The sequence below is a fragment of the Lissotriton vulgaris genome, chromosome 5, assembly GCF_964263255.1.
Source record: "Lissotriton vulgaris chromosome 5, aLisVul1.2, whole genome shotgun sequence".
NCBI lineage: Eukaryota > Metazoa > Chordata > Amphibia > Caudata > Salamandridae > Lissotriton > Lissotriton vulgaris.
The window spans coordinates 779,000,934-779,015,536 of NC_141693.1; the positions used below are offsets into that span (position 1 = coordinate 779,000,934).

The window sequence follows — 14,603 nt, forward strand, 5'->3', positions numbered from 1 at the left end:
CTACTGGTGACGCTCCTCCCCCAGACAAAGAGTCCAAGATCTTCGAGGCCTCAGGCAAACGGATTGCTGCGCAGGCAGCTAATATCTGGAGAATATCTAACACACAAGCCCTACTTGCACGTTATGATAGGGCCCATTATGACACCTTAGAGGCCATACTCCAACACTTGCCTGACCAATACAAAGAGGCAGGAGAGATGCTGATTCAAGAGGGAAAGCTCATTACGAATGCATCCATCAAATGTGCACTAGATGTGGCAGAAACAGCTTCCAGGGCTATCAATACCAGTGTGTTGCTTAGACGCCATGCCTGGCTTAGAATTTCAGGGTTCAAACCTGACATCCAAACTACAATACTTAATCAAACAGTTAACCCAGACCACCTGTTTGGCCCTGAGGTGGACGCGACCCTGGAAAAAATGAAAAAAGATACTGAAACTGCCAAGTCTATGGGGGGCCTTACAAAGTCAGCAGTTTCGGGGTGGTTCCTTTCGCCGCTCCACTTCCAGAGGCACCTCAAGGGGTCAGGCTTCGCAGTCCACACAATATTACAAGAATAACACCCAGACCTCGTACAACAACAAAGGTAGAGGTGGTTACAGAGGCAATAACTTCTAGGGCAGGGGACGTGGAAACAATAGCTCCAGGTCCACCACCACCACCAACAGTGACGTCTTGTCACTGCCCCCCGACCATACAACACCGGTCGGGGGGAGACTCCAGCAGTTCCTGCCGGCGTGGAAGTCCATCACCACGGACAGGTGGGTGAGGTCTCTTATCCAGTACGGGTACTGTCTAGAGCTTACGTCCATTCCACCGGACATACCCCCAAGGAGCCGTCCTATGTCAGACGAGCACTTGACCTTGTTGCAGCAAGAAGTTCTGGTCATGCTGCAAAAAGGGGCGATAGAGCTCGTTCCATTCCAGGAGCGGGGAACAGGGGTTTACTCCCTGTATTTCCTGATCCCCAAAAAGGACGGATCCCTCAGGCCAATCCTGGACCTCAGGCCCCTAAACTGGTACATCCTCTCGGAGCACTTCCATATGCTCACGTTGCAGCAGGTTCTCCCTCTGCTTCAACAGGGGGACTTCCTGGCCACACTGGACCTAAAGGATGCATACTTTCATATCCCCCTGCATCCTTCCCACAGGAAGTATCTCAGATTCACAATCCTAGACCAGCACTACCAGTTCAGGGTTCTGCCGTTCGGGGTCACCACAGCGCCAAGAGTCTTTACAAAGTGCCTGGCGACTGTGGCGGCGCATCTGCGACGCCAAAACGTCCACGTCTATCCTTATCTGGACGACTGGCTCATTCAGGCAAGGACAGAACAGCAGTGCGCAGACCACGTGTCACGCACTATTCATCTCCTGCACGATCTGAGATTCTCGCTGAACTATCCAAAATCTCATCTCCAGCCCGCCCATGTACGGCAGTATCTGGGCGCGACGATAGACACGCTGGCAGCCACTGCGCAGCCAAATTCAGTGAGAATCGCCAGCATCCAGACTCTGATCCAACGATTCAGACCTCAGCACTCGCTTCCAGCGAAGGTGTTCATGCAGTTGATTGGCATGATGGCCTCCTGCATCTCCATCGTCCCGCACGCGAGACTACATATGCGTCCGCTTCAGGAGTGCCTTGCACGTCAGTGGACTCAGGCTCATGGGCAACTGACAGACCTAGTGTTGGTGAGCGGTCGGGCGTACAACTCTCTGCATTGGTGGAATCCACAAAACCTTTGCAAGGGCCGACCTTTCCAGGAGCCTGTGCCACAGATTGTCCTGACGACGGACGCCTCTCTCCAGGGATGGGGAGCGCATGTACTCCAGTACACGGTGCAGGGACTATGGACACTACAGCAAAGGAAGATGCACATCAATGTGTTGGAACTGATGGCAGTCTTCATGGCCTTAAAGGCGTTCAAAGTACATCTGTGCAACAAGGTCGTGTTGATCCGGACGGACAACATGACGGCCATGTACTACATCCAGAAGCAGGGAGGCACACACTCTCCACAGCTGTCTCATCTGGCTCAGAGCATGTGGAAGTGGGCCATTCAGAGGAACATCTTCCTCATGGCAGAGCATCTCCCGGGCAAGGACAATCAGATGGCGGATCTGCTCAGCAGGCACAGCCATCAAATGCACGAGTGGGAGATACATTCATCAGTACTCCAACCGTACTTCCAAAAGTGGGGTCATCCGGAGATAGACCTGTTCGCCACAAAGGAGAACTCAAAATGCTGAAGCTTCGCCGCCAGATTCCCACACCCGCAATCACAGGGCAATGCGATGTGGATGAACTGGTCAGGCAGATTTGCGTACGCTTTTCCCCCAGCACCTCTGATACCGCTGGTGGCACGCAAGCTCAGGCAGCACTCGATGACTCTCATCCTGGTTGCTCCTACGTGGGCTCGCCAACCATGGTACACCACGTTTCTGGAACTCTCCGTGGTACCGCATCAAAGGCTTCATCTCACTCCCAGCCTTCTGACGCAGAGCCATGGCGACATTCAGCACCCAGACCCGCAACAGCTCAACCTGGCGATCTGGCTCCTGAAGTCCTAGAGTTTGGCTACCTCAATCTTCCTCCCGATTGCATGAACATCATTCGGGAGGCTCGGAAGCCCACTACTAGAGCTTGTTATGCGGCTAAATGGAAGAGGTTTGTCATCTACTGTGTTAACCACGATATTGACCCGCTAGATGCTTCCATCCAAAACATCATATGTTACCTGTTCCACTTGTATCGATGTAATCTGGCGTACTCTTCCATCCGCATTCACCTGTCTGCTATGGCAGCATACCTCCAGAATAGACAACATCTGTCACTCTTTAAGGTCCCTGCTATCAAGGCCTTTCTGGAAGGACTCAAAAGGGTCATTCCACCAAGGACCCCACCAGCTCCAGAATGGAACCTCAATGTGGTTCTTACAAGGCTGATGGGTCCTCCCTTTGAGCCACTGCACTCTTGTGAGCTTCAGTTTCTAACTTGGAAGGTTGCGTTCTTAGTAGCGATTACATCGCTGCGGAGGGTTAGCGAGCTGCAGGCGCTCACCATCCAAGAACCTTTCTTCCAGGTACATGCTAACAGGGTGGTGCTCCGCACTAACCCTAAATTCCTACCCAAAGTGGCATCACAATTCCACATAAACCAGACAATTGAATTGCCGGTGTTCTTCCAAAACCCAGAGACGCTGGCGGAGCGCATGCTCCACACCCTTGATGTTAAGAGGGCTTTGATGTACTATGTAGACAGGACAAAAGATTTTCGCAAAACCAAGCAGCTATTTGTTGCTTTTGCCACACACCACAAGGGAAACGCTATCTCCAAAGCTGGGATCGCTAGGTGGATAGTGAAATGCATTCAGATCTGTTACGCGAAAGCTAAGCGCACTCTCACTATCCCACCGAGGGCCCACTCCACCAGGAAGTTGGGGGGCCTCTATGGCTTTCCTAGGTAACATTCCCTTAGAAGATATCTGTAGAGCAGCCACATGGTCTACCACACATACTTTCACTAAGCACTACTGCGTAGACGTGCATTCCAAACAGCAGGCAGCTGTTGGTCAGGCTGTTCTAAAAACACTTTTTCAGACTGCTGCAGCTGGCACGGGCGGCCGCCGTTAATGGAGGGACTGCTATGTATTCTATGCACAGATATGAATTCAGCAGCCCACATGCCTTGAACTGCAAATGCTACTTACCAGTATGCATCTGTTCTTGGCATGTAGGGCTGCTGACATTCATATCGCCCACCCTCCTCCCCGCCGCCTGTAGCAGCTGCAGTATTTCATTTAGTATATATGTATATGCTCATAGCATGGCCATCACTCACATTCTTCACTCCATCTCTGCCAATGGCTAAAAACAATCTGGGGATGGAGGCGATGCCCATGCGCACTGTAGTCCAGGGGAGGAGCCACCTATCTCGTGATACTTCGAAGACTCTTCCAGGACAACAATGTGCAATCATCCGGACCCAACACTAGGCGGCGATCTATGCACAGATATGAATGTCAGCAGCCCTACATGCCAAGAACAGATGCATACTGGTAAGTAGCATTTGCAAACTATAGCAGAAATATATCTAAAAGTTCTCCTTGGTTTATCAAGTAAAAGTATTTTCTTCTTCATCTTTGATAAACTTCTTATGTACCTATTTTGTCTCTGACAGATTTGGTGATTATCCTAAACTACCAGATAAATCTCAGCAGGAGAGAGACCCTTGGTATTCATGGGATCATCCGGACCTACGGAGGAACTGGGGCGAGCCGGTATGGCAAAACAATCTTTACTTCCACACTTCTCCCCCCTTTTATCACTTTCCAAAGTAATCCTTGTCTATCTTTAAACCTGTATTATTTTGTTATTTTTACTCCCTTGTGGCCAACTTATATTTTGAGTAATTTCCTTTTAGCTTGTGCTTAATAAAAACCCGATTTAAGTGCCGGTATTCCTATTATTTAACTTGGGTCAAGGATATCCAGGACATGCAGTCTTTGTTGCAAGCACCTTCTGTAGTGATCCATTACTTTATGTAAAGGTTGCTCTGTCTCCCATGGATTGCACCCCACTGACTGATATTTCATCAAATATTTCCTCATCTATGTGAAGGTACTACAATATGCGCTGCAAACTCACAGAGCATGCATTTCCTGAGCTTCTTGGTTGGCCAATTCCTTATTTCCTGCTTGAAGTCAGCTTTTCAAGTGATCTTGAAGTGCCCAGTGATGGTAGTAGACTAACGTCATTGCTGGGGGGTTTCATCCAATCCTATCTGGATAAATAACTCCTCACAAGCAACTACAATAGTCCTTCTTCAAGACCTGGGTCACAACATTGTGTGTAATATCTTGCCTTACTTCACCAGGAGTGTCATTCAATATTTGGGAGTGGTTATGGATACCAAGATTGCAGAACTGTTTCCTTCAGGGAATAGACTCCGTATAGAAAGCAAATGTCACTATCTCCAATGACATGTCCTCCAACAGTCCTAGAAGTCTCTCCTTTTCTGAACTATTGGGTGATGAGTATTTTTCTTGTGCCATGTTTTTCTTGTGCCATGTTTTTCTGCTGATGTCAAGTTCATCCATTAGAGCTTTCAAAAGAACTAGTTACATGGAGTCTTCTTTTAACAACCACCTTTGGGTTTGAAATGGTAGAGACTTGCTAGAGTCTGGAGTGTATGGAGGACATTTGATTTGGACAGTCTGACGAAACTTGGTAAACTGTCACAGTGAACAGCAATACACATAGGTAGTTTTAAAAACATAATTTCCTCGTTGCTAGTAACAAACTGCCTTAGATTGCCGACAATTAATACCTCCTTTTTAGAAGATGACTATTTGATAAAAAAATGTATTTAACATATGCAACCCATGCTTGACTCTCAATAGGCAGATCCTCTTTTCCGATACGACGCTAGTGAAACATGTGCAATAATGCATTGCTGCTGCTGGGGAAACATGGCGGCCGGCTAAGGAGCTGTGAGCTTCTCATCTCTCTGGAACTCTTGGCTTGATGGACGGAGCCGACCGGGGCTAGTAAAAACTTTAAACTTCTCTTTGCACCGATTTTTCCCTTGTTTATTTCCCTTTCTTCTGCCCTTTTGTCCTCTTCTATTTTCTTTTTGAGGCTGGTGAGGGTTGGGGAGGCTGTACGGCACACCACCTCCCAAGACGTGGGTGGTAACGCACAGTTTGTTCTTCGTGGTTCCTGGCCGGGACAGGTGGGCGGCAGCACGCTTGCGCCTCCAGGGACCAGGTGGCAGAGTCAGCACAAGTGTGCTGCCACATCCAGCATCCCGGCAGACACATTCGGATCCTCATGGTTCCCCCCGGCACATGAGGCCTAAAAAGACGCCAGGGAGAAAAGTAAAGTTGCTGGGGAAGTCTCCAACTACTTGAAAAAAAAAAAAAAAAAAACTACAGAGGAAGAAAACTGAGACCATTGAGACTGCCTCAAATGAACAGCCAAGAATACAATCTATTAACAGGTACACTTTAAGGAATCATCGTATCAATTCCTCTGACACCCAGTCAAAGGGGAAGAACCAGGTGGGGTTAAGGAATCCCCTCTACCCCCCAGTTACCCAGTTATTTCTTCCACATCCCAGGCTCCCAATTCCTCGCTAGGAGCACCCTCCAAAGTCCATACCTTTGAACATATTTATAAAAAAAAAAGAGGTTGCAACTCCGGGAGTATATCAGACCTAGTGTGTGTGGGTGGGGGGGGCGGCTAAGATTAAAATCACAGCCTCATTAAGGTCTTTTTACAAAGTCAGGGGGGGGTGAAACTATACCCACCAGCTATACAGGTGCTTTAGGTCCCCCAGGCGGTACTAGCAGCATGGAACAACATCAAGTTGGAACTACCCAGGAGCTATCCTTAACATACTGATATCAGGTTCTGGAAGAAGAAACAGTACACCCCGAAATAAAACCAATCATCGAACTAGGGAGGACACACCATCATATTCTACGAGGCAGGAAAACATTGGAGAATTGTTGCACACACTTTCTGAAGAGATTAAAAATAGATTTGCCATGTCCAAGGCAAATAAAGCAAAAATCTGCAAAGCTTGTGAGAGTCTTGAAAGTAAGCTAACTGAGTTAACCAATAGGATTAGAAACCTGGAAGCATCTTCAGAAGACATGAAAAGGGAGGTAGCGGGGTAACAGCAAAAAAATCCAAAATCTCAAGGAGAGAGAGAAAGCTCTCCAGGAAAAGATTGAAACATTAGAAATAACTCTAGAAGAAATAATTTAAGGTTTCTTAACATCCCCGTGGGAAAAGAAGGCTTGAACCTGAAAGTTTGTTGTAAATTTGATAAGAGCTAATACCGAAAGTCAGGGACCTAGACCTCCAACAGGATATCCAACAAATTCATAGGGATCCCTTTAGGCGGAATCCTAATAGAGACCAGCCAAGAAAAATTCTCATAAATTTTAACACCTATTCAATCAAAGAAATGATACTCTCTGAAGCATTAAAAGAAGGCTCATACTCTAAAAATGGATGGTCTTTCCACATTCACTCAGATTTAGCAAAAGAAACAAAAACACAACAATGGGAGCTAGGCAGACATATACAAGAGCTCAAGTCTTTAGGAACAACGGCTCGATTGAAATTCCCAGCCACATTAAAAATAATGTGGAACAATAAAATGTATAATTTTAAAGAGTCTTGGGAAGTTGAGAATTTAATAAAACACATAAAAGCTTAATGCTAGGCTAAGTCCATAGGCACTTCAAGGACACACAAAATAACCCGAGAGATGAGAGCTGTCTGGCATGCTCAAATGCCCAATATGTTTAAAGGGAGGGTTCCCCTGGGTGGGGGGTTAGCGGGATTAGGTGGGAGAAAGGTTTCACACATAAAGTAAATAGCACACTGTGTGGGAAGCCGTGGGAGAAAAACAAAGCAAATGCTTGGTCCTCATGTGTGACAGACATGAACAGAAAAGGGAGTGCTGGAAGTGGGTGTATTTAGGAAGATTGCTGCTTTAGATAAAACACAGCCTGAGAGTTTTAAACTGGAATATAATATGGTGTAAGAGTACTGGGCAGGAGAAGGAGAATCCTTCCATTTTTCAAAGGGTCAAAAATACGGCATTATGATGTTACAAGAATTCTATTTACGACAGGCAGAGTGGGAGTCAATAATTATGGGACACAGATGGATTAACCAGTTTACATGCACCAAACAGAACTGTAATATAAAAGGGGTGGCAATTTTGATTGAAATTTGAGCCCTAGCTAAATTAATAAAAGTAACTACAGACCTTAAAGGGAGATGGGTAATCGCCACAATCAGAATTCATAGCGTAAAATACACCTTGATAAGTTATTATAGGCCCAAATATAGATGAAACCTCATCAGTACGGTATCTGTTTCAACAACTTTTAAACAACGAGAATCCTATTATGATGGGGGTTACTTTAATGCACTACTCGACCCTGAATTAGATAAATCCACCTCGAGGATGACGGTTAAATCACCCAAGATGAGAGCTTTTATACAGAATTTAATGAGTAATTTGGGTTTGATAGATCCATGGAGACAGAAAGACGGCAAAAATATAGGGTACACACACCAGAACAAGAAATATGGCAACACTTCCCGCATAAACTATTTTCTGATTGACTCTAGATTAAGGAATAAGGTTAAGGTAGTTACTCATCAACCAGTCCACTTATCAGATCATTCTGCAGTAAAACTTTGAGTTAGCCTTCGATCACGGCACAACCAGACCTAAATGGACAATGGGTAGGTCTCTATCAGAAGAGCAGGAGATCTCAATTAATTTGAAGCCGGATACCCAAGATTACTTTGATTGAAATATGGACTCTGCCCCCGCAAATAATTTGGGATGCTTATAAAACTTTTATTAGAGGGAGATTAATCAATTACGCAGCTTAGAGAAACGATAATAAAATCAGAGGGATAGAAAAGAGAATAACTGCCTGGCATAAAGATTTGTATGATAATGTTGACCCAGATTTAATAAAAATACAAATGCAAATGAACGAAGCAAAAAAAGAGCTAGTAGAGCATCTAGAGGGGATAGTTAAGAAAAATGGACCGCTAGCCAACTTGCACACTACAAATACGGTGTAGGGTGCAGGAAGTTACTGGCCTGGAAGGCAAGGGCTCATCTGGTAAGGAACTCTATAAAAGAAGTTGTTTTGGAGAGAAAGGGTGAGTTGCTATGAAGATCAAGACATTAGTAGGGCTTTTACCGGCTTCTTCCAAAACTTTAATAAGGAAGAGGCTCAAGTAACGGATGAACAAATTACTTCCCGGCTGCAAAGTGATCCTTTACCAACATTGGCACAAGATAAAAAACAATATCTTAATAAACAAATCAGTTTAGGAGTATGTAATGCAATTAAATGTTTAAAGAATTGGAAAGGTCCAGGGCCAGATGGAATTCCAAGTGATGTATATAAAGCCTTGGTGGACAAAATTGCCCTGGTACGGACCTCCTTATTTAACACAACATGGATAGAAGAAGCACCTGTCCCAGATACATGGAATGACGAGATAATAACATTAATCCTGAAACCAAACAAAAACTCTACACATTGTGAGTCATATAGGCTGAAATCCTTACTTACTAATGATTGTAAGTTATACACAAATGTATTGGCCAAAAGATTTGATAAAGTAATGGGAGAGCTAATTGGCATATCTCAAAAAATGTTTATGAAAGGCAGACGGCTAAATGATCACTCATGGCTTGGCTGGCACCATAGATTTGGCCTCAGATAACCCCCCCCCCCCCCCCCCTCTAGCTATCTTGACAGTGGACGCTGGCCAAGGCATTTTGGCATGGCCATCTGGTCTTTTTTTCATGCAGTTATAAGATAGAATGGACTGGGGATAAGTTCCAGTATGCAATAAAATATAATATATATATGTGAACAAGACTACGCCAGTAGTCGAAACGTTGCATTTTGGAAGGCACAAGAACTGAATAAAACATCTTGCCTGGAAAGCGTGGGGTCTGTCTCTTCATTCGCCGCTGTGCCGTGGAGGTTTGAAGATTCTGTGCTGATATATATATATATATATATATATATATATATATATATATATATATATATATATATATATATATAGATGCCCTTCAGCGAGGATGTTAATCAATGGTTCCCTTACTCAACAATTGGAGATGAGCAGAGGCACTCAGCAGGGTTGTCCCCTATTACCCTTATTGTGCAATATACATACATACATACATACATTGAGCCCTTGGCTAGGAGAGTCGGGAGGGAACAGAGGATTCGGCCCTTCCAATACAGAGACTGGGTTAACATGAAGGCCCTTTATGCTGACAACTTGTTGATATACACAAAAGACCTCATAGAAAGCTTCCCAATCATTATGCACATACTAAAATACTTTGGGGAGATAGTAGGATATCGGGTCAAAGAAGAAAAAAACGAGATAATGGCCTGGAATGTACAGCTAGACGCCACCTTGGAAAAACGTGTGAAAAAAGATAAGATGTCTAGGAGTCCAGGTGGTTAAATATGTGGAAGACTTGGCCCAGGTAAATTTTCAAAAGCTTATGAGTGAAACCAAGAGGCTACTACAGCTATGGTCTTATTTGCCTTTATCCATTATCAGCAGGGTCAACTTAGTTAAGATGACAATTCTTCCAATGTTTACCTGCATATTTAATGCTCTACTCCTGCACTTTGAGGAAAAATGGCTTAGGAACATTAATGGGGAACTAAGTAGCTTCATATGGGCCAGCAAAAGTTCAAGAATCTCCTGGAAAAAGCTACTCGAGCAAAAGATAGGTGGCAGTCTAGCTTTTCCAGATTTTCAGCTGTAATGTTGGGCCTTCCAATTGAAAAACCTTAGAATATTGTTAACAAAGAACTATTAACAGGCTATGGAACTTTAAACAACGACTTTGCAGAACACGGAAGTTCTTTTCTCTTAAAATATGGACATCCATATTTTTCAAAAAGGTTCAGTTAAAAGTATTGAGTGCAGCATGCAAGTTGTGGATTCACGTCCACATCATTGTGTTGAGCTGCAGTACTATTGGGGCCTTGCCGCTCTATAGACAGCCATTCAAGTAAATTAATGTCATTGTTCTGACTAGCTTCATCAAAGGGGTTATACATATCTCCACCAGCTAGCCATCCAGTCTCACAGGAGGCTTCTTTGTAAACAGACCGTCTTACTAGCATCCTCAATTTCTTCTTTTCTAGCATTTTATTGCTGAACTTGATAATGTTCACCTTGAGTACCGGCAGTACAGCCTTTTGAGAAATGCATGGCTATTCTGAATGAGTACCAAGCACTAGAATCTGTCGCATCAGGTTCCAGATTATATGCCTGGCATTCAGGTGCCAAACTTATCTTTAAACAAAACTCTGAGCTTACATCCATGCCAGTGGCCTTGGCAGGAAATAGGTACCCAGCTCTCACTCCCTAAATTCTGCTTACCCCCTTTTCTGAATCGTTTTTGGCCACTATAGGTGTGGCAGGGTATACTCAGACATGAGTCCCTTGCTCACTGCACCATCAGGATTCAAGCAAGCCGGGCCGACGACGGCTGAAATGCCAGAAACCGGTCCCCGGAAGCTTGTCTCCTTTCTGGTGAAGAATTGGCTTGGTAGTTTGGTCTGCCCTGTTCCCGGGATGCACTGGGCCAGGGACAGACTAATTTGCATATGGCCAGGTTCTGAGCTGGGATGGTGCAGTGAGCTAAATAACGGTGACGGATCAAGCCCTGATCTTTGGACTGGGTAAGAGTGGTCTGCTTAATTCAGACACTCTGTTCATCACCACCCCCTTTTCTGAATCGTTATTCTTCATTCAAGCATCCTTGAAATGTAATGCCCTCCTGCTAGATATTAAACTGGCAGAACAATTACCCTGATTCATGAAAAAAAGTGGAGGACTAGATTGCTTGGCTGTACATGTTTTTAAGGTTGGCACCAAGAGATGTAGTCTGGTATCAAGATCTCACATATTAGAATTTCAGAGGTCTGCACCTTTCTGGAGAGACACTAAAAACTGGGAAATTGGCAGGAAGAAGCCTTACCGTCAGAGGAAAACATCTCTTTTTGTGGTCACCCCGGTTTTTGTCGGGCTGATGCTGCTGGTATTGGATTCGGCACACTGATTCACTGTTTACCAGTGCATGTCCTCTGACTCCTAAAACATTTTTAACATGTTGAAATTGCCTACACTTCTGATTGGCACATTAAACTTGTCCATAAGTCCCTCGTTTATGGTACCAAAGTGTACCCAGGGCCTGTAAGTTTAATGTCACTAGCAGACTGCAGCACATATTGTGCCACCACTAAAGTGACAATGCAAAGCATGTCTCCAGACCTACCCCTCCAACCTGGGTAGTCCGTTTTAAAATGGGCAGTTCAACTTGACAAAATTAACCTTTTGCAAGGCCTAAACCTTCCTTTTTAATATTTATAAGTACTCACTAAGTAGGCCCTACATGCCCATAGAGCAAGGAGTATGGTATTTAGAAAAGGAGTGCATGTGTTTTAAAGGCCCTGGTAGTGAAAAATCTCCGAAGTTGTTTTCCTCTGTGGAGAGCCTGGCTCTCCCCCCTCCAAAAAAAACCACTGCGTTACAATATAAAACCTTATGCATAAATTCAGTTAGGAAATAGCTAGAAAAATTATTTACTAATAATTTTCATGGTAATTTAAAATCCAACGTAATGGTAAAGTCAAATTTTTTATTCGCATTTTGGAAATGTTGACATTTTAGAAAGCTTTTCTTTTTCAGCTTGAGCCAAATTTGCTTTTATGAGAGTGTTCTGTGACAACCGACTGGTGATAACTTCCCTATGGTGAATTGTGTTTTGGGGACTAAGGGCTTGAGTGTTGGAAGATGGTTTTTCTCCCTGACTGGATGGCCAACTGGGCTGTGCCCATGAACCTAATTAACTTCAGAGGATGGCTACACCGTCACAGGCAAATGTAGCTCACACCTGCGCTTCTCCCCTCTATTGTTGTACTAGCCAGCCAGCCAGAAAACAGCCTCCACCTGTCTGAAATAATGGAGAAGATTTCCGGGTCTACTTTCAAAAGACAGGAGTCTTGGCAATAGCGGGAGTCCCAATCTGGCACCTGGTTTGACTGCCCGGGAAGATACTGTGCTGTGATCGATACATGATGGTCCAAGCAGAATTGCCAGAAATCCTTTGCTAGGTCTGACTGTGCTTTCAACCTGGTCTCTCCTAGGTGGTTGATCTAAGGAGCAACAGACACATCATTTTTAGAAGGACCAAGATAATGCTGTTCTTGGTCCAACAACACCACTCAAAGAAACCTGCGAGGAGCTCCAAAAGTTAATGTGTAACCTTTGTTAGTCTTGTGACCAATTTCAAGCTGTGGAAAGCTCTTCACGGCGAGCTCCCGATCCTAGTCTGCTGTCGTCTGACTCTATTATCAGGTCGTGCTGGAACCAAAGATTGCCCTCCTATTCCAAGCCTTAATCTGGGAAAGCCACAATTGGATCTCCTCCCTAGTTTACTTCGACAAGGGTATCAACAGGAAGTATGTGAGCCCACAGCGGAGATGATAGTCCTTGAGACGCCTGAATCGACGATGACCGCAGGCCCACCAGTCTTGCTATCTAAAGAGGTGTATGTTCTGGAGAGAGTTTGCCTCAGCTCGTGACGGATCTTTGCCATCTTCCAAGATGAAAGAAGCAAAGACTCAGAGTCTAGAACAGACCTCGGAAATTCTTTTGTCTGCAACAGGTGCAAAAGAGACTTGCTCTCATCGATCACAAGCCCCAACCCTTGCAGAAGGTTGACCGCTGACTGCAGTGGCAAAGACTGAGTTCATGGACATGGATTCATAACATGCATGTTGTCCAGGTAAATGATGAGCCTCATCCTTTGTGTTCCAAGGTGCTCTACCACCGGTTTGAGGAGTTTAGTTAACCCCTACGCCGTGGCATGAATTCCGCCGCAGCGCTGGGCGTGTGAGGGGTTAGCGCGGCGCTTCCGTGCTCGTGACGGAACCGCGCCGTCATGAAACGGGTGGCGTGTGCTCATGACGGCATGGTTCGTCATGGCCCCGCCCGCTCAATAATTCACCTGCACAGGCGGGGAATTAATGCAGCATGGGGGAGCGGCCGCAGCATGACTGAACCACGCCGTCATGAGACGGAGGCGGCGTGTGCTCATGACGGAGTGGTTCCGTCACGAACATGGAAGAAGTTAAACACCACAGAGCTGAAGTGTGAGGAATTCGTAAGCCTGGTTCCTCCAGCAAAACTGCAGGAATCTGAGGTTAAAAAATTGGCACTGTCAAGGAGGCATCCTTCAGGTCAAGTTCAAGTTCGGGCATTTGTATAGCGCACTACTCACCCAGAGGGTCTCAAGGCGCTAGGGGAGGGGTAGATTATTTGTCGAATAGCCAGGTTTTGAGCTCTTTTCTGAAGGAGATGTGGTTCTGATTGAGGCGGAGGTGGGTGGGGAGTTTGTTCCAGGTCTTGGCAGAAAATTTCAGTACATAGAGGCACTCGCGCTATAGTGCTATGCAGTAATGAGGCGCTATGCAGGTTGTAGCAATGCGAGAGTAGGAGGCAGGGAGTGCGGGTACGATACCAGGCAGGAGCTGTTGTGAGGGAGCGACCGCCATTCAATCGAATGGTTGGCACACGCCCCACACAAGAGGGATACCCTCCATCTTGTAGTGATGGTACACCAACCATTCATTGAACTTTCTGAGATTGATCACTGGTCGCTGACGTCCGTCGTGTTTGTCAACCAGGAAGATGTTTCTTAAGCTATAGGAGATGAATAGTAGTATTGCATATAGCCCCTTTGTCAAGGAGGGCCTTTACCTCTTTTTATAAAAGCTCTCTCCATTGTGGAGAATCTTATTGGGCGCTGGGTGGTGTCCTGCTGTGGAGAGCTATAGAACTCTATCTGAAAACATTAAACAGTCTGATGGATCCAAAATATGTTGTGAGACACTCACACCTGTGGAAAAACTGAGCCAGACAGCCGCCTACCCTTAGAAGGGGAGAAGGTGAACACTCACCATTATTGCAGGGGCCGGAGCTTTATGCTCTTCAACTGCCTCTGC

At 45.4% G+C, this 14,603-nt stretch overlaps 1 protein-coding gene across 1 annotated transcript in view; it reads left to right on the plus strand.

Moving 5' to 3' along the window:
• The window catches only part of NDUFB8 (NADH:ubiquinone oxidoreductase subunit B8), a 94,560-nt gene that overhangs the window by 42,473 nt on the left and 37,484 nt on the right, over positions 1 to 14,603 (plus strand). Inside the window, exon 3 of the mRNA XM_086922249.1 lies at positions 4,181 to 4,280. Coding sequence (XP_086778375.1) covers positions 4,181 to 4,280 — 100 coding nt within the window. The remainder of the gene's footprint in view (positions 1 to 4,180; positions 4,281 to 14,603) is intronic.